Below are 27,160 nucleotides of genomic sequence, written 5' to 3' on the forward strand. Positions count from 1 at the left end.
AATTGGCTTACTTGTTTTGGAAGTGCTTCTGAAAACGCCTTTTTGGCCAACGGGGAGGGCTAAAGAGCCATTGCTACTAAATTTTAGTGATCACTAACTGGTAACCTCAGTTTGAACGATACTTTCAGTTCAATAAGATGATGTCACTAGTTCGGCATACCATCGATTCTTAGCGCGTGAAATTCAGTAGCTAGACTTTTTTATAGTGTGCATTTAACAATTTTTAAGGTGGAACCATTCGTGATCTGGACCCATAGACCGTCAATAAGCAGCCTCATAATTGGAAAGAGGATCCAAAGGTAATATAAAGTTTCCTCTGATAAATAATTTATGTCATTTTTTTGTAAGAAATACTACCGGATTTACCGTGGCAGCCTTGTATTTGTAATTTTATTCAAAACAGCTGATACTAGCCGGCAAAAGCAAATACATACATACATACATATAATGCAAATGTATATCTTTATGTAGCAGCATAGTAATGTGTGCGTGGATATCGTGAGAGGAACGATAGCGTCATACGTTTAGCGACTACCGGACACCAGTACGTGAATACGTGAATGAGCGACGCAATAGAATGGTGATGGGGTAGCCAATGTGCCAATGTGTAGATATGTATAATTGTATGTATTAAGTAAGAATGGCAGGGAAGTCAGAGGAAGGAGGTGGCTACTGGCTGGCGGCTGCGAACGATGACGACTAATTCATCTCTGCGCAACGCGAAAGTAACATCGACAATTCGGCGACTAAATTCAGTTGAAAATTAAATTAAGAACGGAACGGACGGAAACGAAGACCACAAAAACGAGATCTCAGAACTTAGGGCACGCGCTGGTGAATCTAATATGGGGAAAAAAATTTATATAAAATAATATTTGGTTACATATTACAACTTTTTATAATAATAAGTAATTCGAGTATTGGAATTGAGCGATTTAAATAGTTACACTTTCGGTAAAAAAATAAAAATTGCAACTGAAAATAAAAATCGATTTTTGAAATTAGTATTCAACCAGTAGTTTAGCAATGGAATTGAGTGAGAATGTTTTTGTAAAGCAGCGCTGAAATTGTATACCCTTTCGTGTGCTGCAATTGTGATTTTTGTGATTTTTACATTTATCTACAAATATATGTGCACGCTAAAGTGAACCGTTCAACCGGCAACTTCCGGCTTAATATAACCAACATAATTAGTAAAATTTAAAACTACTCTAAAACAAAAAATTTAAATGTAAAAATGTCCAGTACACCATCAGTAAGAATACAAATACCGCCAATCAGGCCATCGCCTCGTGTGGCACTCCGTCCACCGCGTTTAAACCTGTCGGGTGTTTCTGGACCGGGGTCCAGTCAGTTGCATCCACCTCTAACAGGGCACACATTGGCTGCACATCCACAAACTGGGCTCCCGTTAACCGCACAGACAAAAGAGAGCGAACAATGGCCCTTTTTCTCGGCATCCGATTTCGCCAGAGGCTTCTCAGATTTCGTTGACTTCACCAAGGCGGGTATGAGTTTCGGCGAAAAGTTCACCTTTGGTTTGTACGAAAAAGTGAGCAAATGGTCCCGCAAATGGTTTACACATATTTTCCTGTTCATCGTTATGGTGCTTTATAGTGCTGGAGGTGCGCTGCTGTTTGTTTCCATTGAAGGTAAGCGATATAGAGTAAGAGGGGCATGATTATTATGCAGTTTTACTTTCTAGTTATTCTCGAAATGGGCGTTCTTAAATAGATATGCTTGTATGTGAAACGAATTTTAACTGGCCTATAAACTGGAGCTATTGGCTTGGTAAATATTTCGATATGCTAAAATATTTTTTTTAATTAATTTTTTTTTTGTTTTGTTTTCAATTTACAAAAACTTTGGGATGAAAAGGTTTTTATTACAAATTGAAGTTGCCACTGAATGGCGCTAAGGACAAAATATTTTATATATTGTAGTAATTTAAACTGTTTTATGGCCTCCAAATATTTAGTTATTTGTTTTCAAGGAGTCAAAAAAACATAATTTCAGACTGACTACTAAAACTAAACAATAATGAAAATATAGGGCTTGCCATCTATCGTTACGGATTTGAACTAGGTATTATATGAAGAATGGTAACACTTAGCTGTCATCTGATTTGACAGAAAACTAGTTTTATTCTTCCGCTGAACGAACGCTGGGAAATATTGCGACATTACTTTGAAAATCATGGTAATGTTGCAGAATGTGTACGAAAATTACGTACGGCAATGGGAAGAAGAAAAACACCGAATGAAGCGTATGTGCGATACTTTGCGAAAAAAGTAAGAGAAACTGGGTTGCTTATTGATAACCCAACGCGTGACCGACCAAAAACCGTGCGCACGCCCGAAAATATTGCTGCTGTGGCCGAGAGTGTTCGTGAATCACCAGGAACATCAATTCACCGTCGCTCTCAACAATTGGACATTTAGGAGACATCATTGAGACGGATTTTGCGTAAAGACCTTGGTATGGCTAGCCGAGGCAGCCCTATGAATGAAGTTGTGTTCCATCATTAACCGGAAGGATTGTACTTCAAAATAAAAAACAGTTTGGAAAAATATTGAGTAGTTTCTTTTTTATAGCATTTTTAATTCCGTAAAGTTATATGGCGGACCCTGTATATTCATAATTCAATAAGAAACTTAGATCTAACTAAACTTAAAGTTAGACATTAATAGTGCAGAAAATTCTTTGTTAGGAACTGAGAATTCTAACAAGCTAAATATCGAAGAGACGTTCAATAGGAGCATTTCGAGCATAAGTTGCTTTGAACATATTTAAAGAAAAAGGAAGAGCGTTACGAAGAATTCTGAGAGGTGAAAGAAAGTTAATTCTTTGAAGCAGAAATGGGCAATCCATGCCACCATTAATAACATTAAGAAGAATTCTCCGAATATAAAAAAGCGGGACCTGGACGTAGGCACATAGGAAGATGGAACGTCACTCTGAAGTAATGCAAAAGCGGTTCCAGAGTGGGCGACGGTTCCGAAAGAGAGGGGGTTTTTTTCCATAATGGACATACCATTGCTGCAACGGCAGCTTTGATGATGCATTAAGCATTTTTAATCACCTCATCCGACAAAAAAAAAAAAAGAGTATTGAAAGCAAACGAGAGAGAAAGAATCGATCTTCTACTTTCGAAAGACTTTGAGTTGATCAATAGCAAACGTGATGTGGAAGACGGGAAAGGACCTTTAAATTTTACTAATCCTAGTATAAATTCCAGAAACCCCTTTTGTGCACGTTCGATTCTGCCCTTTAAAAATTATGGTATGGCCTCCAAATAAAGGCGGTATATTCCAACTTAGAGCGAACGAATACAGCAAACAGCAATTTGAGGGTATAAGGGTACGTAAAATTTGAGCTATTCCGTATATGTATAGCGATACCTAAATCCTTAGATTCTTGACAGATTAAAGAAGTACGGAAAATAGTTTTTTATTTCGTGAACTCAAAGCTGGCTTACCAACAATAAAATTTAACAAAAGTGGAACCAAAAAAAAAATTATTAAAAAATTTCAGAAGGGTTTTGTAACTATAAAAGAACGCTTCATGTTTTTTCTCTGTGAATAATATTAATAACTTTTTTTGGCGCATTGTGAAGGAAAAAATCTATTCAGATCTATGACTTTCGTCGCTGCCTGCGTCGCTGTATGTGGTATTACCACTAAAAAACCAGCTCTTCCCGAACTCATACATAGCCTGGATGCATTTTCGCATTACTTTGGGAAAGAGTTCCTACAGGCATGATGCCCTTATGGACTCCACTATTATCTTGCTTTAGAGACCGCCATTGCAGACCTGCCCATATATATCTAGCGTTTGCTTTTTCGCTTCCATGGTACTTTCCACGTAGTTTGCGATAGCACTCTACTGCCTGCCGTATTTTTGGCGTACTATTGTCTTGCCAACTATTCTCATATCTAACGCGAACAACCGGAGAAACAGCTTTAAGAAACGCCCGAACTATGATAGAATATACCCGAGGCTCAGTTAGAGCGCCTCCGCATCTCAAGTACGGCAGTGGTTAGGGACTTACTGTTTAGGCCAGAAAGCTAGAATGCTGTAAACTAGAACGCTCGGCCAGTGTATGAAGCTTTTAATTTTATATACATCGGGTTTTTGTTTTTAGCTACATGAGAACTATCGATATCAATAACTAGGGTTTGACAACTGTGAATGACCAACTGTGTTTACATTTCTATTCAGTGAGGTTTTTCAAGTCATCGTGACGCGTTTAACGCCTGAGCAATGCTCCCAAATTGTGGAAATTTACTTTAAACAAAATCGAAATATCTGTTCGCGAATTTCATAGAGCAAAATGTTGAAGAAGACGCCCAAATGAAAAACCTTGACGCAAGCAAAATGCCCATCGTTTGTGTCGCATTTTTGTTAATTGGGCTCATTTAGATTTATTATTCAAATTTATTGGAAAAATTGTTGTGAAAAATTGTGCTCATTGAATAGACCAACGTAACTCGTAGTCGTGGCAGGCACATACCGGATATCATATTCAAAAAATAAATGCCACGCAATTAATAGTTTATAATGAATAAAAAATTATAATGAAAACAAAAAAAAATTATTCCAACAATATTGCTGTCAAAATATAGGCGCATAAATAAAACAAAAAAATATAAGCAATAATTTAATTTGTTATTGTACTGTAAGCCAGCCTAACTCACAAAATAAAAAAAATGAATAAATACCTTTTTTGCGCGTACATTTCTGTTAAATGTTTGGCCGACCTCCTATTTGTGGTGTGCGTCTTAATGTTGCTCCACAAATGGCAAGACCTACGGTTTTATGTCGCTCTCGAGGGGCAGATGGATTTTACGAGGAGCTTTTTCGTGGCAGAAATACATTCGGAGGTTTGCCATTGCCTGCTGAGGAGCGATCGCTTTTGGAAAAAACAGTTTCTATTATTTGGTATTCATGCATTGGGACTCGAACCTATGCACTCCGGAATGGTAGTCACGCACCAAGCCATTCGGCTCCGGTGGCCGCCGTAATAATAATAATAATGTAAAATCTTAATTTTATATATGTCGATATATCATAAATTAAAATAACCGGCTGTTGAGATTATACTCAGACTTATAAAAAACTCAATGTGGCGCTAATGCCAAAATAGAAGGCTTCGCATTTTGTTTTTTTAAACTCACGACGCCAAACTGGTATTAATAAAATGATCGAATTCAATGTTCCACCGGCTACGCTCAGTAAAAGGGAGTAGGTTTTTAATTTGAATTTTAAATAAAGCCATTTTTCACTAACAGGCAAACAAATTTTTTTAAGACGAGAGTAATAAAACATTAATTTAATTAAATTATTTCCAGCAATGAATACTTTTTCGGCGTTTACTGCAGTAAACCCAAATATTACAATATATTTCACGAATATGCAAATTATTCTTTAAACAGTATTGAAAGTATGTACTTATATGCTGACTGAGTGAATTTTTAGTAATAAAGTGAATGAACTCTGAATAAAAAATGTTGAGCTAAAATAAAGTGCCTATTCTTTCCTAATTAATATAAATATCATACAAGGTGGCGCAAAAAGTAAATCAAGATTGGATGTTTTTGAATAAATTTTCTACTAAATAACTATTTTACTAAATTACTAAACACTAAATTGATTTTGTGTACTGTTTCTATCATCCATCTCCGTCATCTCTATTTCAACCTTTGCGCGCTCCATTGCTTGTCTGTTTGTCTACTTCAAATCCAGCTACCTGGCTCACTAGTATCAAATATGATTGGCATATGACGCCATGTGCAAAATAAATTACAAATATTATATTACAAATTAACAATCATAAATCTTGTAATAGGGTGATTAATTTTGCGCCACCTTGTAAATTTTTTACCTTTCCAATTGATACGACTCTTCGGTCTTGTTATGATTCGCAAAGTTTTCCAAAAAGTCTACAAAAGTAATATTATATAGGGTTTTTCAGTAAGAGCGCTTCAACTTTTGAACTTTTTTGAATAAAACACAAACGGTTTGACTTTTTTAACTAATTTTTTTTTTTATTATCGAGTTTGAACATATACATTTAAGTGTGAAATTCGATTTCTTTTGCATGACCACCGCGTGCACGTTTTACGAAGTCCAATCGTTGAACCCAATTTTCGACCACTCTTTTGCATAAATCGGCCGAAATTCCCGCAATTTCGCGTTCAATATTGGCTCTGAGCTCACAAATCGTCGCCGGCTTGTTACGATAGACCAAAGACTTCACATAACCCCAAAACGGGACGGCTTGTTAAATGGACCGTAAAATGGCCGTAATGCTCTTAAAGTAGCAGCAACAGAACGATTATTTTCATAAAAAATTTGCACGATTTGCAATCGTTGCTCAAGTGTGTAGCGTTCCATGATGAAATGTATACTAATGAAGTTTACAAATGACAAGCGAAAAATAAAAAATATTCCGTCGTTCGCCTTCCCTATCGGAAAGAAGTTGATGCGCACCTATTGAACAACCCTATATAACTTTAACTTTAATTTAATGCTCTCACAATCTTCTAATATTTTCGTTAGCAATACCAGATCTGAACGACAGCTCACAGCTGATCAGGAAAAGTTTTATGCACCATAGTTTTAAGCTCGTTTCTTCATCCATCATTCATCTAAGCCATTGCAAGCCTTGGTCTTAAATCTTAAATCGTTAATGAATTGCTTGTATAACATCAGACTTTCACAAAATTCTACAAAGAACAAGTCTAACGGCGTCTAACTGCAGCTCCGAGGCGGCCAACTGAGATCGCTGAGACGGCCAATTGGTATCGCCGACACAGCTGAAGCACAAACTATCGATTAGGGCATGAGATGTGTAACATAGTGCGCTATCTTAAGGAAACCAAAGCAACCATGTCTTCAATTTTCGACCACAAAAAACTGTTTATCATATCTGTGCTGCATTCAACTTTGACCGAAACTTGGAATTTTCAGCAGATTTTCAAAGAAAAATGGGGCAGTAAATTTATCTGACTATAAATGAATATAAACAGGTTCAAGGATACAAACAGCAAAGAAAGTTTTTAAAAATAGTTTTATTATTTCTTTGATAATATTTTCAAAGTACAGACACGACTGTCCAGCAATTTTAGTAGTAACATATGGATGATATGAAGCAAAATACCACAGGGAAAGAAGTGAAACGTTCAAATTCCTTAAAGCGAGAGCTTACACCTATCGAAGTTTTATGCATCTCCGTCCTCCGTCTGCCTACCGTGGTGAAGCTCAGGGAACTTTTAAACCTTTAGCCTCATTCTTCTTTTGATCAGTTTTTGTAAACAAATAATATGATACTTAAAAAAAAAAAAGCATTTTTTCTTTCATTATGTTTTTACTCCCTTTGTTTATCAACAGATTTCTTCCAGTCATTCGCCACTCCCATTCTATTTAGCATCACTTAGCAATAGCTTACTCGTTTGGCGATTTAAAGATGCCCCAGACAGTTTGGCGACTGCGAGTGAGTTTGCAAGCAGTCAATTAGACCTCCCTTCGGGTGCACCTCCTAGCAGGGCTTTGCTTGTGATGTTATTTCTTTTTGTGGTGTTATTGCTTTTTGTGCGAGAAATTACCTTTTTTTGCATTTTTTATGTTTTCGTTTATTGGGATTTGTTGCTTGTTTGTCTTAAGTTGTTGCTGTATAAATCGAATTTTTATTCGTTTCATTAGTTATTTGCAACTACTGGTATCTGCTGTATAAGTCGTTCGCTGCGTATTTGGGCGTGTGTGTGTATTTTCATTTACTTGAAATTTTGTTTGTTTTTATTCTACTTTGTGCTTTGTACTACTTGTCGGTTGGATTTAAAACACGAAATTTTGCGTGAGTAACAAAATTGTCCTTGCAACATTTTACCCGCTGTTTCGATTTCTCACGGCATGCATACCTAGCCTCAGATCTCACTGGTCTGAGAAAATTGTTTTAAAGTACTTTTTCCTGCAAGCTCGTCTGCCTTCCTGTTACGTGGTGTGACACAGCATCCACACCAGGTGAAAAGAGAACCGCTCCGCCATCATGCCGAGGGATTTGCAACAGCTGGCTACTATTTTATGATGCCATAGCTACAATAAAACAATAAAATCATTTATTTGTTTTTTTTTTTTACTTCATATGCGCTTCACTCCATTTGAGTTTTCACAATTTAAGCAAACATGAATTTTAAATATTATACATATGTATGCAAGTATGTATGTGCATATGTTTTTATTACTTAAAATTCAGGAAATTCCGTTCACGACTAATTGAATTTTTATTCATTGAAAATTTGCGCCTGAATGCAACCCCAAATCATACTGAACATTTCATATGATTTAAGGTACGATTTTTAAAAGAAAACACGTGAAATGTATTTGTATTTTGTTTGGTTAAGTAAATGTATACATTAATAGGGTTTCCCAATAAGGGCCACTTCTCGTTGAAATGGAATAAAACAAGTTGTGTTTGATGTACTAACGAAGGTTTTTTCTCGCATGTTATGTGCGAAGTATTACTATAGATCGTTCAAATGTGCATTTCAACCTTACAGGGTGTCACGGACCAGAGACGTTCAATTTTCAATGGCTCTGCTACATAAGCCCAGCGGAATTTGTTCACTGGCCTGGACTATGTTTACTTTGAGTTTTTGAGAGCATCGCTCGATTGTGACTTATTAGAATATAACTGCGAAAATATAGAAACAAAAGTTGTGGAAATAATGGCTATACTCTCCAGAATCAATTTACCAAAATCTATTTGTTCATTAATTTATTAATTTCATTTTGCCAGCTCGTATTGAGACTTATTCATCCTTATGGAATGCTTCAAAGCACCTTTTTTTCGAACATCTTAAGAGTATTTTCAATAAAAAGGAATGGGTATTAAAAAAAAAAAAAATAATTGGCGCGTACACTTCTGTTAGGTGTTTGGCCGAGCTCCTCCTCCTATTTGTGGTGTGCGTCTTGATGTTGTTCCACAAATGGAGGGACCTACAGTTTCAAGCCGACTCCGAACGGCAGATATTTTTATGAGGAGCTTTTTCATGGCAGAAATACACTCGGAGGTTTGCCATTGCCTGCCGAGGGGCGACCGCTATTAGAAAAATGTTTTTATTAATTTTGCTTTCACCGAAATTCGAACCAACGACCTCTCTGTGAATTCTGAATGGTAATCCCGCACCAACCCATTCGGGTACGGCGGCCGCGGCGGAATGGGTATTACTTGTTTCTAAAGAGGAAGAGTAGGCAAAAGCAATAGACACTACCAAACACAAGAAGATATACGCACATACACACACTCTCTTGCTATGGCGTGTTCGGATAAACACGCAAAAGCAGTACATTTTTAAGCTTTATATTAATTTATGCTTTCATATTTTAACACGCGGCACTTCGTTTTCATTAGTGTGTTTAGTTTGAATCTATCAAATCACAATTTGCACGAACATATGATTTCTCTTCCTTTTGTTTGTTTTGTTCGTTTGTTTTATATTGGAAAGGGAACTGACGTCAGACTTTTCAAAATCGCGAAATTTAAAGTAACTGTTTTGGGAAGGTTCCACCTATGGTACTCAATTCGCCTTACCCGTATACTGTGTTCGCCGCTTTCTTCACTCAACATTTCAAAAAACGAAATTCAGGGAGTAATTTCGGCTGCCAAGTCACAGGGTATTCGGCAGCCGAATTCTGCCAACTCATTTCACACATATTCACACACTCGTCCAATCAGTCGTTGTTCAGACGCCAACGAAGCAACATGAGTGAAGACTGTGTCACCAACACAATCTCAGTTTGTTCATAAACAAACCGCTGTCATGACCCCCAGCCAATCAGCTGATTCTTTCAAATTCGCTGAGAGCCGGTTAACGGTCTAATATTGGTCACAACTCTAAAGAGGAACAGATGCATTGTTTCTACACCGTTTGCTAATTGTTAAGTATAATTTTTTTCTACGCTTTAAACATGCAAACACACATGCATGTAATACATACCCGCATGTGGAGTAAGGACAATTTTTTATATTAACATTTTTTTTTAATTTTCGAAATCGGATAATGACCAGATATTGAGTATGATGAGGCAAACGTTGGCAATCGCGCTTTTAGGAAAAACATAATATAACTCAAGCTATAATGGCGAATTGAAGAACCGCTTATGAGGAAGTCGAATTTCGCTAATTCGCAAAGCCCCAACGAATCAGTGGATGCTTTACAATTCGCAGCTCCGAAGAATATCGGAGAAACTTTACGGTGCATCTTAGCTCATTCGTTCAACGGAATATGTGGATGAAGATAACTCTATAAGTCCTCGACTTCGAGCTAGTAACTACGCCATCGTTAACCCCTGATCCCGTGTCCATAACAACGGTGTACGGCAGCAACCCAAACTAGCTGCGCACATGTGACGAGAGTCCCATTCAGCATTTTTAAAAATGAAAAAAAAAAACCAATAACTTTTTGAACAATTAAATAAAGTGTGGTTTTTGAGATCTTGAGAACTTAAAATGATAAAACAAGACAGAAGTATTATTGGAATGCATTTTTTCATTATCTGGTAGATAATTTCTTTTTTAAATGACATCCGACATATGTCCGCCGTGGCTACGAGTTACATGTCCATTCGATCAGCACAATTTTTCACAACTTTTTCCAATAAATCTGAATAATACATCTAAATGAGCCCAATTAGCTAAACTGTAACGCAATGGCTTCAATTCTCGTACGAGCTGTATTTTATAGGGTAAAGTTTTCCACGTAGTGGCGATGACGACGATTAGACATTTGGGCGTCTTCTTCAACATTTCGCTCTATGAACTTAGAGAACAGATTTTTTTTTTTTTTTTTTCAAAGTAAATTTCCACGATTTGGAAGCGCTATTCTAGCGTTAAGCGATTCATGATGACTTACCAGACCTTGTCAACAAATTTTGCCATTCTATGCTGTCAAACCATAGTTATCGATATTGATAGTTCTCATGCAGCTACAAACATCCCATGTAATTTTTCCCCCAAAAATTTGTTTTAAAAAGTATATTTTGTCCTAAAAAACTAAAAAAAAAAATCGTTAACAAGTTTAAAAAGAACAGAATATATCCATTTAAAACTAAAAAAAAATGTTTAAATAAATAAATATAAAAAATTTTATTTTTTAATATTTTCATTTTACTTCTTTATGTACCTAAGCCTGATTTTTCGAAGAATTCACCACAACGTCCAATATATTTAGATCATTCAACATGGAGATATTCCTCTGTCATAAAAGCACCAGTACTAATACTAACAAACAGCTCGTCTATTTGATATACAGGTGAACTTTTATATTGACAGTCAGGCGTTGCGCATTGCAAAAGGTCGTAGAAAATATAGGGTTTTTCAGTAAGAGCGCTTCAACTTTTGAACTTTTTTGAATAAAACACAAACGGTTTGACTTTTTTAACAAATTTTTTTTTATTATCGAGTTTGAACATATACATTTAAGTATGAAATTCGATTTCTTTTGCATGACCACCGCGTGCACGTTTTACGAAGTCCAATCGTTGAACCCAATTTTCGACCACTCTTTTGCATAAATCGGCCGAAATTCCAGCAATTTCGCGTTCAATATTGGCTCTAAGCTCACAAATCGTCCCCGGCTTGTTACTGTAGACCAATGACTTCACATAACCCCAAAACGGGCCGGCTTGTTAAATGGACCGTAAAATGGCCGTAATGCTCTTAAAGTAGCAGCAACAGAACGATTATTTTCATAAAAAATTTGCACGATTTGCAATCATTGCTCAAGTGTGTAGCGTTCCATGATGAAATGTATACTAATGAAGTTTACAAATGGCAAGCGAAAAATAAAACATATTGCGTCGTTCGCCCTCCTTATCGGAAAAAAGTTGAAGAGCACACCCTATATGACCAAGAACAGAAGCGTGCGCCTTTTCTACGATCCGTACATAAAAAATAGAAGGTACTGAAAAAAACAGTTACTTATGCGGACCACAGAAACAATCAATAAATCTTAAGAATCAGTTGAAATTTCAACAAATCGAGGTGTGTGTGGCGTTGTTTGCAACGGATTGAAAGGTGACAAACAGTTATGTTTTTCCTGCAATCGGTTGTCTGTGCGCGACAAAGTTGATGATTTTTGTCATTCCTTTTGAAATTTCGAAGTGTACACATGAGCGGAAAAGTAGAAAGAGTAAGCAAAAATATTTATTGAAGAAACAAATAAATACCAAACATGTCAATTATTTTCTTTCCCCGTTCAATGTTTACTTGCCAGCGAGCAGCGTGAAATGAAAATTGTCAACCAATCCGCAGTATGTGGCGAAATGAGTTTCAACCAATTGTTATGATTTGTTGCCTGTTTTTATCCAGCATTAACTAAAGCAGACGACCACTTAGATGATGCAGTCATTGTGGAAATATTAAAACCATTGCAGGTAATCTAACGTCCACGCCTTGCACATAGCAAATTCTGTCATTTGAAGAGAATTCTATGCTACTTTAACTAAACTCCATTCAATTCATATACGAGTGCACACCTGTATATATACATTTTATGTTCAATAGCACCAAACATCCGCTTGTAAGTCATTGGAAACAGTAAATATACAGAAAAGGAGCAAATATGAAAGAAGCACAAATCAGCAGAAAATACTAGACAAACAAAGGATCGGGAATTGACCTGTGGCAAAATTAAAACAAGACGAAAACTCAAATCAAAGGCAAACAAATATAAACTTTTCCGCCCCAATGAACGAACGCGTGCTTCAATTCACGCCTGGCACGAATAAGGCGCGCATGTCTCATATATGTTTGCGTACACATGTACAAATGTGTATACAAATGATTGATGTAGAAATCACATTCATTGCGCAGTGTGAACAGAAGATCCAGCCGCATCGATTGTTCATTGATGCCTTACTTTTTACGGTTACTCATACGTCATGGCGCACTAGTTGATTTTTCCTCATTTCATTTTGTAAACAACTCTGTGGGAGAAAGAAATTAAACAAGTACACTAAAGCAATAAAATCAATAAATAATTTCAATGCATGAGGAAAAAAACAAAAGGCCAGGCACGCACTAGTTTCAGATGTTTTATTTATGTGTGTATCAATTGTAAGAGTTTTGACTAATAGGGTTTAAAATAAATGAAAGTGTTTTTTGTTTATTTATTAAGAGCCACATATGTAGGGGGTGTCATGCTGCTTAAACAGAATACAGTTTATTCATATAAAGGGTGGGACGTGAGCTGGTTTTTCACGTGATATTTTATGAGAATCGATAATAAATTTAATATATTTTAAATTATAAGAATTTAAAAAAATACAACGAATGTTCAAATATGCGAAACTACAGCTGTGTTTCATATAATAAGAACGCCCATTCCAACTTTATTCAATCATCATTTTTTAAGGTGTAAGATCACTTACACAATACATTTTTCTGGCGGTACTTGGGGAGTTCAAGTAATATTCAAAGCATAACCTTGAGGTATTTGCTACAAAAGTAATTTTACACATTCGCTTCTGTGTCAGATTTGCTTCTGTGCTGTTCAAAAAAATAGGAGTGAGATTACAAATTATTATAAAATATTTATTTTTTAACATTATGTGAAGAAAACTGTAAAGTAAACATAAAACAATAAATTAGATAAGAATGAGTAAAATTTAAACAATTAGCTTTGTTTTTGATTTCGAGGAAAACACCGCAGCGAAGAAGAGCGTCAAATTACTAAAATTCCTCGAAAAAAAGTAAAGGCTCTAAAAAAGAACCCACAGCGTCATCTGCAGAAGCACTTAGATCAAAATGAAACTGACGTACCAGTTTGTAGACGCTTGTCGGAGCACAAAGTAATGCGTGAAGTACACGAAAAGTTCCTTTGTTGGCAAAAAAGCAGGTTGCGACAAGTTTAAACTTTATCAAAGAACAAGCAAATTGGGCAAACGAAAAATGGAGTCTAGGCAGTATGTCCGTCGTCCGTTAAATACAATATAATCCCCAATACAAGGACAAGACTGTCAAACATGGAATGATGAAATGTGGAAGTTTTTCTTATAAGGGCGTTGGACTAATCCACTTATTCAAAGAAACAATGGATCAGGAGGTGTATGTGGGAATTTTAGAAAAAGATGCCAACTAAATGGTTGTTGCAGCAAATAACGACCCAAAACACACAAATAAATTTGCCAAGAAGCGGTTCCGGGTCAAAGGAGTTGAGGTTATGCTATGGCTGGCTGGGTCGCCTGACTTCAACTCTATAGAAAATCACCAGACGGACATAAAAAAGAGTGCCGATCGTAGACCATCAAACTCCACAGATCTATGGCAAACAGCGCAGGCATCATGGAAGTGAATTCCACTGAAAAGGTGCCGTGATCGCATCGATTCCATGTCACGCAGATTCGCAGCAGTAATAAAAAATCGTTGATATTAACTAAATATTAGGAAAATTAACGCAAATAATGAATAACAATTTCGTAAATATTATTTAATTTAATGAGTTTTTTTATTCAAATATTTTTTTGTCTTATTTTTCTTAATTTTAATAAAAAAGTTTAAATACAGTCTGTGTCAAAAGAAAAGAATTGGTTTTTTCTTGTAACTCCAAGATATATTTCTTTCTACTTTTTGCTGCGTGATAGTCCCACTCAAGAGCTACGACGCCAGTGCTAACTCAGGTTAGTGTTGTTCGAAATTTTCCCGTAAACGCAACCAAACGAAAATGAATGAGAAGTACGCGAAGCGTTTAGAGGCGATATTTTTATGCACGCATTCAAATGGGCCGAAATTGTCTTCGCCGCAGCTGCAAAAGTGATTAGAAAATCAAAAAAGTTTGTTGTGTTGAGGGATCGGTGGTATTGATGACTTTGTCCAACTTTTTAATGGCGATCCTTCTTTGTGACTACGCCAAGTACGATCAGTTCTTGCTAAAAAGAGAATATATGTGAGTATCAACACCATCGAACGACGACTGAAGAAGGCGAACAAATCCTACCGTCCCATATCATCAAAACTACTGCTATCAGGAAACCACATTGAGAAACAACAAAACAAGAAAATGGAGTGACGCCAACCCCATTTAAAATGTGCGGGGAACTATAAAAACGCATCTTGCCGGAAGGCCAGTCCATGATTTAAAGCAACTCGTGCATCAAGTTCGCAAAATCTAGTCCTGTTTGTCGACGAGCTACGCAGAAAAGCTGGTTCAAAGCATGCCGAGAAGATGCCAGGCTATACTCGACAACGATGAAGACTACACGGCTCATTAAGTAATTGCGACTTGTAGTTTTGTACAAAAAATTTTTAATATATATCTTTTATACTTCATTAATAATCGCGGTTCCTTTTTTCTGACACTGTATATGGAGAAACCGTATGAAATTAAAAGTTTGTGGTAAAAAGTTTTTCCACAGTTCTAGTTTTTTTTCAATAAAAACAACTTTTTGCTTTATGTCGAGGTCGCTCTTATTATTTTGAACACAATTGTATGTATGTTCAGAAAACGTTTAACGTTCGACTCACATCGGTTTTGCTGATGACTGACCGTTTTTTCACTTCTGCCACATACATATATAAATATATCTCCACCGTACGAAATTGAGCACTTACTTACTTACACAGTGCTTGCTGTATTGCCCCAAAAAAGTTTGCGACGAGGTCTTTTGTCCTCTGGGTGGTGGAAATGGTGATATCATTGACCCATTTTTCTAAAATGCTGCAGGCAATACATTTTGTGTTTCAGCATCCTAATTATCAACACTTGAAATTACAAATATTTACGTGGAATCTCATTGACTTCAGCAGGATACCACATCATGTCACTTATATACTCAAAAATTTATATTTTCGAAAGTCATTTGGCACAAGCCTGCTTGTTTCTGTGAGACTTTCTGTTATTGAGGACTGGAGTTATGCAGAAAGGATTGAGGAGCTTCACTAAAATATTATTCGCAGCTTATTTGAATGATTTTACGTTTCATTTAATTTCTTTATTAAGTCTGTCATTACAAAAATCTTACAGACTGAAGTTACAAAAAGTTCTTAAAGTTAGCTTCTTACTGCCTAAGTACAAAAGTTTTTCCATGAATAATAGGAAGTCAACCTAACAGCAAAAAGAGATTTTGGCATGGTAAAGTCAATACCTAGTTTTCTGTAGATTTTATTAATTTCATTAACTGCTCAAATAAAGGGGGTAAAATAAAAAAAATTACATTTAACTGCTACAACAAGAAAGGGGTAATGGAAAAGTAATGTTGTTTGGTACTTTGGAACGAATCTGCTCAAGTAATGATCGACAGTCAATTAAGCCACTAATAACATTGAAATTAAACATAAAAATTGAATATTTCACCTGCTTCCAAGAGATTTCTGATTTGACTGATCAACGAAATGAAGCGGTTGAAGGGCGAACTCGAAGTTGTTGTACTCGCTCAATTCTGTCAGAGTGTAAAGCATAAATTGGATTCCAGATAACACTGTGTGAACAGACTATAGAATAAAACATCGATTTTCCAGTATCGGCTGTTTTTAGCTGCCTGAGAACTAACGATATCGATAACTAGGTTTGACAGCTGAGAATGGCATACTGTGTTGGTATTTCTTTTCAGTAAGGTTTGGCAAATCATCATGAATTGCTTAACACCAGAAGAACGCTTCCAAATTGTGGAAATTTACTTTGAAAAAATAAATAAAACTGTTCGTGAAGTTCATAGAGCACTGACGACATCAGCGGTCCTTATTTCTATCGAAATGAGGAAGGAGCCACCATTATGATAAATGGCAAGCGTTATCGAGCCATACTCACAGAATTTTGGTTTCCAAAAATTAATCAGCTAAACTTGTACGACATTTAGTTCCAACTTGCCATACAGGGCGCTTAACAAGCGATTTATTAGACTGATCGAATGGACCATGTAACTCGTAGCCGCGGCTGACATATGACAAAAAATTAATGCCATGAAATTATCTACTAGATTATAATAAATATAAAAAATGCATTCCAACAATATTTCCGTTTGTTAATATCAGTGTAAGTTCTCAAGCTCTTAAAAAAGAACCTGCAAAAGGATCATTAAAACCTCTTGCAAGACATTTCAAAAAAACTAGAAACCTTCGAAATAACACAATTTATACGGTTAGCTAAAGTAAAACCCGCCGTAGCCGAATGGGTTGGTGCGTGATTACCATTCGGAATTCACAGAGAGGTCGTTGGTTCGAATCTCGGTGAAAGCAAAATTAATAAAAACATTTTTCTAATAGCGGTCGCCCCTCGGCAGGCAATAGCAAACCTCCGAGTGTATTTCTGCCATGAAAAAGCTCCTTATAAAAATATCTGCCATTCGGAGTCGGCTTGAAACTGTAGATCCCTTCATTTGTGGAACAACATCAAGACGCACACCACAAATAGGAGGAGGAGCTCGGCCAAACACCTAACAAAAGTGTGCGCGCTAATTAATTATTATTATTATTAAGTAAAACCTGAGTCAAACAGGACCCCTAGATCCAAGTATTCTTCAACAGTAGTTATTTTAAAAAATCATTTAAAAATCGCGTTTTTTCTCGAGAAGAAGCCATGTACAGAGATGAAGTCTATACTGCTTTTTTTTTGTTGGTTGTTGAATTTTCTCACGCCACAAAACTCAATTTTCGCATCGCTGATATTTTCACAATCGTCATCTTTATCCGACAATATTTTGCAGTTTATAATTTTATATTTAGTAAACATAATAGAAATCTAAATTCTTTCTCTCTTCAGCCTTTTTCACATTTAATCACTTTTTGACCTCCTTCGTAGATAATAGAAAAACTTATAAGTATTATCGTCATATGTCATGTCTAGGATTAACGGCGGAGGATTTAGTAGTTCTCCTATCGTAATTGCAATAATTTCATGATGATAATGTAAGTTATGTCGTTATACAAAGTGACGCAAAATTAATCACCCGATTGGAAAATTTATGACTTTTGTAAATGACATCGTATGTCAATAACATTTGACCTCTGTGAACTGGACAGCAGCAATATACAAATCACGGGTTTCATCACTCACAATCGTTTTTTATTTAGTAAAAAAATGTAGGATAAAATGAAAATGGATGATTAATTTTGCGCCACCTACAGCCTGCCATTGAGAAACACTTCAGAGACTGAATATTCTGGTTCTTTCGATAAAGTCATAGTTATTTTAACATTCGTCGAAGATGTTTTTGCTGGAAAACTCTGAGCAGCCCCATTAAATTTCTCCCTAATTCTACCCGCTGATTAATTACAGATTTATTCACTTTCCAATGCTAGCGAAAAAATGTTTGAGCTGAAAGTTTAAGCTTTTTCGTGCTTAAGGAATATTGCCCTTACGAGGAATATTCGGTTGTCGCTATTCTCTACCCTCTACTTCTATTCAAACTATAAATTTTACAAAGCATACATAGGTACGTTTATCTGTTGAATATATAAGTACATACATATAAATTTGCTTTCATATAGATATATGTATAAGTACACTTTGCATCTAAAAAATATTATTTCTGCGTAACATTTTTGCTTCACTTCATTAGCCATGACCTCTGACTTATTAGTTATAAATAAATTAATTTTTGCCACTTAGCTTTTAGGCTTCATGCCAGAGTGTTCACTTCATTGTTTTTATAAAATATTATGGCGCCTTTTTTATACCAGCGCGCACGTGTACAGAAGGGTATTATAATTTTGTTCACATTACGGCTGTATATAACAGCAAAAGGGGACGATGATAAATATATAGACATACATATATTGAAATGCTCAGAATGATGAGTATAAGCTGATTTACCTATCATATAATTGCCTGCCCGTTCGACGGTGTCTGCCCCGAGCACGGTTACTCGATCGAAAATTAATATATATTAATATATTTCAATGAAACATATTCCTCTTTTTTCAAAGTAAGCTGGTACCTGGAATGGGCGAAATCAGTTAATAACCTTCCATATAAAAGTAGTTTTCAAAAAATAAAAAATAAAACCGTAATATTTCTGCAATAAATAAAATATAATTGCTCACATTCAATAAAAATCCCAAAAGTCCAAAAACAGAGATAGGACGAAAGCAAAATTTTTAAAACATGGGCGGTGATATGCACACAATATTATTGAGTTCATATAACTACTTCGCCCACTTTTTACATATATGTAAAGACTAAATGTCCGTCTGTCCGTTTAATGGTTCAAAAAAATGTGCGTGGGTATATAAAGTTCAGTACGTATCGAATTTAGCACTTCCTTAGTTGCGTTGCTTGTTGACATACCAATGTGCTTCCAACTTCCGTAGCTTTCAGTTACAAATACTTATACATATATGCATACATACATATATATAACGACTCTTAACGAAAATGGGTTTACGTACATGTACATGTAAAAAACAACAGAATATAAAGGAGCTCTATGTATTAGCGCTTAACATATCCAAGTAACAGAGCTTCTTCTGGCCATTGAATATAAATTCTTAAATTTGACATCTCTCTTGAGAATAAAGTGCATATGTATAAGAAAAGGAAGTGGAAGCAGTTGCCACCGAACCAGAAGCACACTCAAGCTTAAAGTGTAATTACTCTAGACGTCAACTTAACTTAAGACACGTAAGAACTTAAAGAGGTTTACACAAGCTGTCAAATCAGCTTACGTAAACAGCCTCACACCAAATATTAAAAATAAGGGCATTCATAGGATAGGATAGGATAAATGGGTACCCTTGCGAGGGGCCTACTCGGACAAATATTCAAAATTTGTCCGTTGTGATGCCTTACAGGAAGAGGGAGGATAAAGGAGAAGTGAAGAAACCAGACAGGTGAAACCAGATAGGAAGAAGGGGCATTTGATTAGGGGGTGACGGCCAACGGAGGTGGTTCGTATTAACCGCTTTAAGCTACTGATGAATTTCACCAGGAGTGTGATATTTACACCCGCAATATTCGCAGGTGTAGCGGAAAAGGTATAGCCCAGATATCAAAATCTTTGCCCGATGAGAGTAAGGCAGCCGAGAAGAAGGAGCTGAGATCATTCCAACTCGTCCTTCAGACAGTTTCTGCTGAAAGTACTTGAGACCGCATGGACCATGCTCGGTAAGGATACATACCAAATTCGAGAGCTGCGGCTTTGTTAGCCTTAGTGGCTCCCTCGAGCACTCCCAATCTACCCACCCCCGATTTGCCCATTAATGAAGCTCGCGACTTGCACGTTTGCGTATTAGCCTAGCGCTCGCTGAGTTGAAGTGAGGTCCATCGTTCCAAGAGCAGACCACAGGTTTCCAAGGGAATTTCAATCCTCTCATTTTGCAACGAACCCATCTCCAGGGTACCCTGTATAGCCCGCTCATCAGCCCATTAGTTTTTCTCTATGCCGCTGGGACCGGGAAACCAAATGAGCCTGATGCTGAAGTATTCTGATGTAATCGAGGGAGAAGTCAAGCGTTCCCCGACAAACTTCGAACGCACAAACAACGAGCCCAAGGCCCTAATTGCCGCTTGGTTGTCAGAGTAGATATTTACATCCTTCACAGTGATAACAGAAGTAAGCAATCAATCCACTGCTGTAATTGTGGCTACTTCCGCCTGGAAAACACTACAGTGGTCCGGAATCCTAAATTTGAGCTTACTGGGGAGCTTCTCGCATAATATTTTCCCAACAACTCTTCCGTCCAACTTCACACCATCCGTAAACATGTTTGCCATGACTTGCCTCCAAATATTGCACCTCACCCACTCCTCCTTTGACGGAATAAGCATAGAAAAAGTTCCGCTTGGACCTAGCGAGGGTGTACTAAAATGTTGTATTGTAAAATAATTATTGTATAAAATTATTATATTTAGATGTAGAGCTAAGCAATAAAAAATAAATAAATAAAATACTATAAACTTGTGTTTTATTTCATTTCATGGCTCTATGTCTCTTAAGTAACACCCTGTATGCATAAATTTGTATCCAAATGTTATGATTGCTCTAAAGTTCATAGCGACTTCTGATGTTGTCTATTGAGCTTGACCGCGAACCTAAAATTATTATTACTACCATGAGTAAAAATATTTACTTTCCTCCTTGCAGGCACTCATGCCAGCAGAGTTCAGGTTGATTTAAGCTATCAGCGGCGGGAGTTCCTGAAAGCAGTGTCCGGTTTAGCTCAGGATCCACATATGCAAGTGAGTATGCAATTAAATTAAGTTGTCTACAATTTAAAGAAGAAATCAAATTTACGAATTTGCTTTAAGCGCTTAATACCAAAATGTAGTTTTTAACTTTTTTACAAATATATATTTCGTGAAAAACTAGTATGACCGCCTGCTATTAGAGGGAAATCTGGTTAATGTGATGAGAGCTCATAAAGAAGCAATTCAGTCATTTATAAACAACGACAAGACTTTTGAGGAACTGGAAAAAGCGAAACATCCTTGGACTTTTATGAATTCCATGTTCTTTTGTGGCACAATCTATACGACAATCGGTAAGTGTGCACACCTACTCACATACCAAAGAATAAAATTACGAGTACACCTATAAATAGGATATGAGTTTTCTTTGCAATTTATTACCTGTGGGGCTCTTTGTGTTAAGCGCCTTGAGAGAAGGGTTCATTATATTCCATGCGCGGCTCCACATATACATATTTATGTACATCAAAAGTGAATATGTATGCTACATATACATATATGTATTTGCATAAAATAAATAAGTTTACACTCTGGTATATGCGTACATATGTTTACTGCTATAAGCGCATTGTTCGTTGTCTGTTAAGTAGGAATTTTCGCAATAAAATAAAAATAAAAACTATAATTTTTAGTGGAAAATATTTTAGCTGCCACTCGTTGACGATTTTGACGCACACGCGAAAATTATTTAAAAACTAACAAAAAAAAAATATTAAAAAAATCTTAAACTAAAAATACCATATAGATGAATTTTTATCACTTTCGACTCGACCTATATATAGTTTGTCGACATTTATGAGATGGGCAACGACTCGTACACCAACCGCACTTTATTGTGGGTGCCTACCAAAATGTTTTTTTTTTGTTTTGCCATTTTTGTTCGTTTCTATTTGAAATTCAATTTAAAACTTGATTGGTTCATATTCCGAAAATGCCGTAAATTTCTATTATAGTTATTGAGTGACTATTCATTTTGATTTCAAAGCTTTTAATGCACAAATGTGCTTGAACAAGATTTTGAGATTTTAATTTTCTCAAAAAAATTTTTTTTCTTTTTCAAAGTGTAGTTGAACAAGTATGAAAATGTCTTTGAGTTCACTTTGCTGCATACTCAGTGCATGCGGATTAAAATACTTGTTCCAACGTTTAAGGTTCTCGATGGGTGATACCAGGAGAGTTTAGGAATTCGAGCAGGCCGAAAAGGAAGGTTACCGCGAAATATTAGCTAAAAAAATACGTGAACATTAACAGACGCTTTTTGAATTAACGCCGAACCGGTTTGAATATTTAAACACCTTAACTTAAAATTCCACACCAGTTATAAACCGCTAATAAATGACTTTCAAGGTCGCTAAAATTAAAAAATTATTCGAATTTCATAACTGAAGATATCAGAAAATATTTGTTTTGTTGCTCTTCCAATGAGTCGGGGTCTGGTGCGACGCTTTGAGGCACGCACAGATCGCTCCCATGTCATGAGTGGGACAACAACAAGAATGAGAGAAGAATTGACGGATCGAAGATGCCTAGCCCCTACAACAACTACAATGTTTTATTGCTGCTCCATCACCAGCAATGCATTGCAAAAAATTGTATATTCTCAACAGAAGTTGCTATCGGTGATAACAAAAATAGAAGAGGAGCATGGGACTCCCACGACAGTCGGTTTTACGTTACCGGAACGACCCGGACTTATATCCGGCCAAGGACAGTCATTTCAGCAGCTTTCCCCATATATGTATATATGGAGAATGTTTCTGCTGTTACAACAACAACAACAGGAGCATGGAAATACTTACTGAATGTTTGCCTGCTTTTAATGGCTTCTTTCACGAACCTTTGCAATTCATATTAATCCAACACTTTTTGACATTAGATGTGAATTTTTATAAGTAAATTGCATTGAATTTTATTTTGCCTTTTCATTAATGACATTGGAGGCTGTGTTAACCACTGTAAGTTCATACTCTATGCTGATGATCTGAAACTGTTTGCTAAAGTAACTTGCCAATTGAATGCTGCTTTAGTACAGAAAGATTTAAACAACCTGTTCGCTTTTGTTCAAAATAAGCTTTCATTTAATATAAAGAAATGTTTTCATGCCACCTTTCCAAAAACTCTGAATGTTATTCCTTCCTCTTATACTTTATCAAATATTGCTCTGCCTAAAGTTAAAAAGTTTTCTGGTCTATACTAGAAAAATTGTATATACTTCCCTAGCCCGAATATGCACCATTGGCTTAGAATCCAATTTTGGCCAGTCATTCAAATAAAATTTAAAGGGTACAATGAAATTTTCATCAGTTTTCGTCTAACTCATCTAACGGTAGGCCCAGAAAATGTGCCGTTTCGATAGGTTGGGTCCACAGGTAGAGGGGTGTTAGATGAGTGGGTTTGATGAAGCATGTGAAAAGGTGATCAGTATCGTGCGCAGTGTCTTCACATGCTGGACTTATGTCGGGTATGTCGGGGTCGACTCTGGATAGGTGAAGTTAAGTCTGCTATAGTATCCAGAACGTACTTGTGCCAAAATTACGCGGGACTCTTGGAGTAGCTGTAGCTCTTCATCTACAAAAAGTAGTGGTTGGACTTCGATGACGGCATTCAGAGATCGGGAGTTCAGGAAAGTGGTAAGTGCCTCACGATTAATATCATTTAGTGTAAGTACTGTCCGCTCCAGTAGTTGTAGGTTCGTTTTGTTCTGGAGCTCATCAGAATAGTTGAGGTGATGCCTCCTGACGTGCATGAGAGGTGGCTCGGGTTGTAGCAAGTGTCTACAAGGGCGAAACCTTCGGTAGTACCCAAGTAGAATCTGTTTGCTGAGCATTTTATTGTGCGCCCTGACGGGAAGCACTGATGCCTCATTGTGTAGGTGTTATAGAGGGGACATCAGGAGGCATCCCGTCGGTTCTAATTGCAGTATTTTGACATGTCTGAAACTTAATCCACAACCTAATCCAAACCTTTATCTTTGCCCGAAGTACTGCCGGCAAGCGATTTGAGGGCGTTATTGCGGTTCTGGATTTCAGTTGCAAGGTGACACTCAAAACTTTGGGGGTATTTACTGTCGGTATTGGTGTGTCATCAACTTTGACCTTTAGACCTTTGACCAGGTGGTAAAGAGGGTCGCAGTGGATTTAATGTGAGAAAGTTGGAGATTCCTTGCAGTGAAAAAGATAGAAAGGCTGGTGAGGTAATCGTTCACTTTGACACACAGGTCATCAATGTCATTGCCTCTCAGTCTTTGATTCTGTTGATTGTCACGAAGCTCTTGAACAGATTGCCTTCAATGTTTTTCACAAACTTCACTATTTCCAATATTCATAATAGGCGCCTTTTATTCTTGCATGTAAGAATTACTTTTAAATAAATACACGTATCTAGTCCGTATGGTTTTTGTAATCATAGACTTAAATAAATAAATAAATGAATAATGTAATGAAACAAAATGAATCTGGATTAAAGATGCATTGTAATCGACAACATTCTCATCTGTATTTTCAATAGTCGAAGAGAAGCAAATGTTAGAACTATACTGTGATATAAGCCTACAGAGACTTACTTTTTCAATTTTTGAGCAATATCTTCCACCCAATCTCAGTGCAACAGCTTAAGGATTATTTTATCTTTTGCCAAGTCGTACTTGTGTGAACTTTTTACAAACGGAGAAATCAAATAACCGTACAGGTAACAATTTTATTTAGAAAACAAAACAAAATTTCAGCTACAATTTGAGAAAGTATGCTCAGAAAGGAAGTTCATCTCTTTTGTTCAATCAGTTTTTCAATTCAATTCAACTTTTCACCAATAAAAAGACCCAGTGACTATCTTGTGACAAATATTTTCTTTTATCTATATTTTCGTCTTCTAATTTGATACAAAATTTTTACATGTACATGTGTTGAAATCGATCGGTTGGTAAATGACAAAGTTATTCAGGGTTTACATACCGACATAAAAGATGGCGCGCCCTGTAGAAAATTTGAAAGTGCTGGAGAAGCTGCCCTTCTTAGTTTGCTATTTTGAGTTGTCTGTACCTCAGCAGTTGTCAGGTCATGTAGTGCCTTTAAATCAGCCTATCAGTATTTAATATTTAATTTTTACGAAATTGCATATGATGCCAGAAACGACTATTTGTGAGCGGCTTTCTTCCAGTATAACTGCGTTTTGCATACGTGAAGCATATTTGAATATGAGAAAAACGCGTTTAAAGTTGTAAGTAGCGTTCGGGGCATACCTGCGAGGCACTGCCGTCGAATGAAAAATTTAGGCATTTAGACATTTTTGCTGGCATCCCTCATTTGGTATATTATTTCTAAGACCCTAAAAAAATGTTTCGATTTTTTCAAAATTCTAGACCAGCTTCCCCCCTTAAGCTAAGACTTTGAACTCAATTCGCTCTTTCTACGTGTTTGTTAGTAAAATTCGAAATTACAACAACAATTTGATGTTATGCAAAAAAAGATTTATATTATTAGCCAAAAGTCCTGGTAAAATAAAATTTTGTTTTGCAGGCATAAATTTTAGCCCAGAGTTAGAAACAAAAATAAATTACTCTCATATTTATAACATATACACATTTAAAACTTATTGTTAAGTAATAAAAAAATTTCGGAACAGTCTGAATTTTTAGCTCGTAGTTGACTTTTTACCCATATATACCCATATAGGGTGGGCCTCCTCACATTTCTCAACCATTTTCACATTATTTTCCGGAAGAATTCCTGCCACGTCAATTTATTTGCCCGTGAAATATAATTCAGTAACTTGGCCATGAATGTCAAATTAGCTTTCTTAAAACAAAATTCTCAAAACAAGACAAAGCGATTTGTTCAGCGCTTCGGTCCTAAATTCTTTTTGACATCTACATTATTTCAAATTAAGTGAATAAGAATAAAAAATAAATAAAAATAAAAGTGTCGCAACCATTAATCAGTCATGTATATACATACATTTGTATGTATTTATATGAAAATATACCATATTTATGTTAGATGAGTAACGAATATCCATTGAAAAACACTTTTTAAGGGTAAGTAAATAACCCCGCATGATTAATTGATGGTGAAGACCTAGGAGCTGGAAAATTCTTTTGCATAAAAGTGGCGCTAAGAGAGCGCATCAAAAGCCATTATAGAAAAAATAAATATATTGCTTATTAGAAATTTTCCATTTCAAGTCCAAGCTATAGGTATGCAGAAATGGTATTTCGGTGGCAAAAATGTCAGCGTTTCCTAGGTCTCTTAATGAAAACATACACGCTTAAACTTAAAACTGATTGAAAATTCAACGAAAAATTTCACGGTTGTCTTGATAACATAGATGAGGCACATCTAACAAATGCCCATTTTTACAACAAACGGAGAGGAAAATTAATTTTTAATATTTTCCGAATTTATTTATTTGAAACTGTATTCCGTAACGAACAATGCTTACAAGAGCTGACCACGTAAAAGGTCTAGAGCATCAAAAGAAATTTTTTTCTTCGACCATCCAATCTTTTCCTTTTCTTTTAATATTCTGTATTTAAAAAATATGCAGCATTGCATAACAAATTTCAATAAAAGCGTCAATAAAACCATCCGGGAATACCCCTAATATATCTATATTAATAAAATTAAAAGCTAACTTCTATTAGAATTATTTGCATCGATTATTTCTTCAAATGCGCTATTTTCCATAACAGTTTCCAACTGCATTTGATTAATGTCATATTTTGGCAGTCTTTGATGATCTTTTATATTTCAATTCATCTGACATTAATGGAGAAAACTACAAAGAAAAGACAATAAATAAACAGGTGCGTGTGCTCATCCATATGAGTGCGAAATCCATACATACACACATGTTTATGAATGTACAGTAAATTAAACTTAAATTAATAATTCACTTTCATACTTTTGACAGACTTCAGCATGCCAAAAAGTACACCCTCTATTCCACGAAAATCAGAAATTTTCACAATTAGAAAACTGTGA

At 36.1% G+C, this 27,160-nt stretch overlaps 1 protein-coding gene across 1 annotated transcript; it reads left to right on the forward strand.

Annotated features, from left to right (window-relative positions):
• The first annotated feature begins 1,237 nt into the window (after window positions 1–1,237).
• On the forward strand, window positions 1,238–27,160 carry LOC128867150 (uncharacterized). Its single transcript, XM_054108244.1, has 4 exons — window positions 1,238–1,652; window positions 21,079–21,173; window positions 21,304–21,475; window positions 27,090–27,160. The coding sequence occupies exons 1-4, from the start codon at window positions 1,238–1,240 to the stop codon at window positions 27,158–27,160; spliced, it is 753 nt and encodes a 250-aa protein (XP_053964219.1).

This window comes from Anastrepha ludens, chromosome 6 (genome assembly GCF_028408465.1).
Source record: "Anastrepha ludens isolate Willacy chromosome 6, idAnaLude1.1, whole genome shotgun sequence".
Taxonomy (NCBI): domain Eukaryota; kingdom Metazoa; phylum Arthropoda; class Insecta; order Diptera; family Tephritidae; genus Anastrepha; species Anastrepha ludens.

Coding starts and splice junctions, on each gene's coding strand:
- LOC128867150 (XM_054108244.1), top strand. CDS start 1,238: ATGTCCAGTACACCATCAGTAAGAATACAAATACCGCCAATCAGGCCA. Junction 1,653..21,078: donor GCTGTTTGTTTCCATTGAAG/GTAAGCGATATA, acceptor TCCTCCTTGCAG/GCACTCATGCCAGCAGAGTT. Junction 21,174..21,303: donor CTCAGGATCCACATATGCAA/GTGAGTATGCAA, acceptor GTGAAAAACTAG/TATGACCGCCTGCTATTAGA.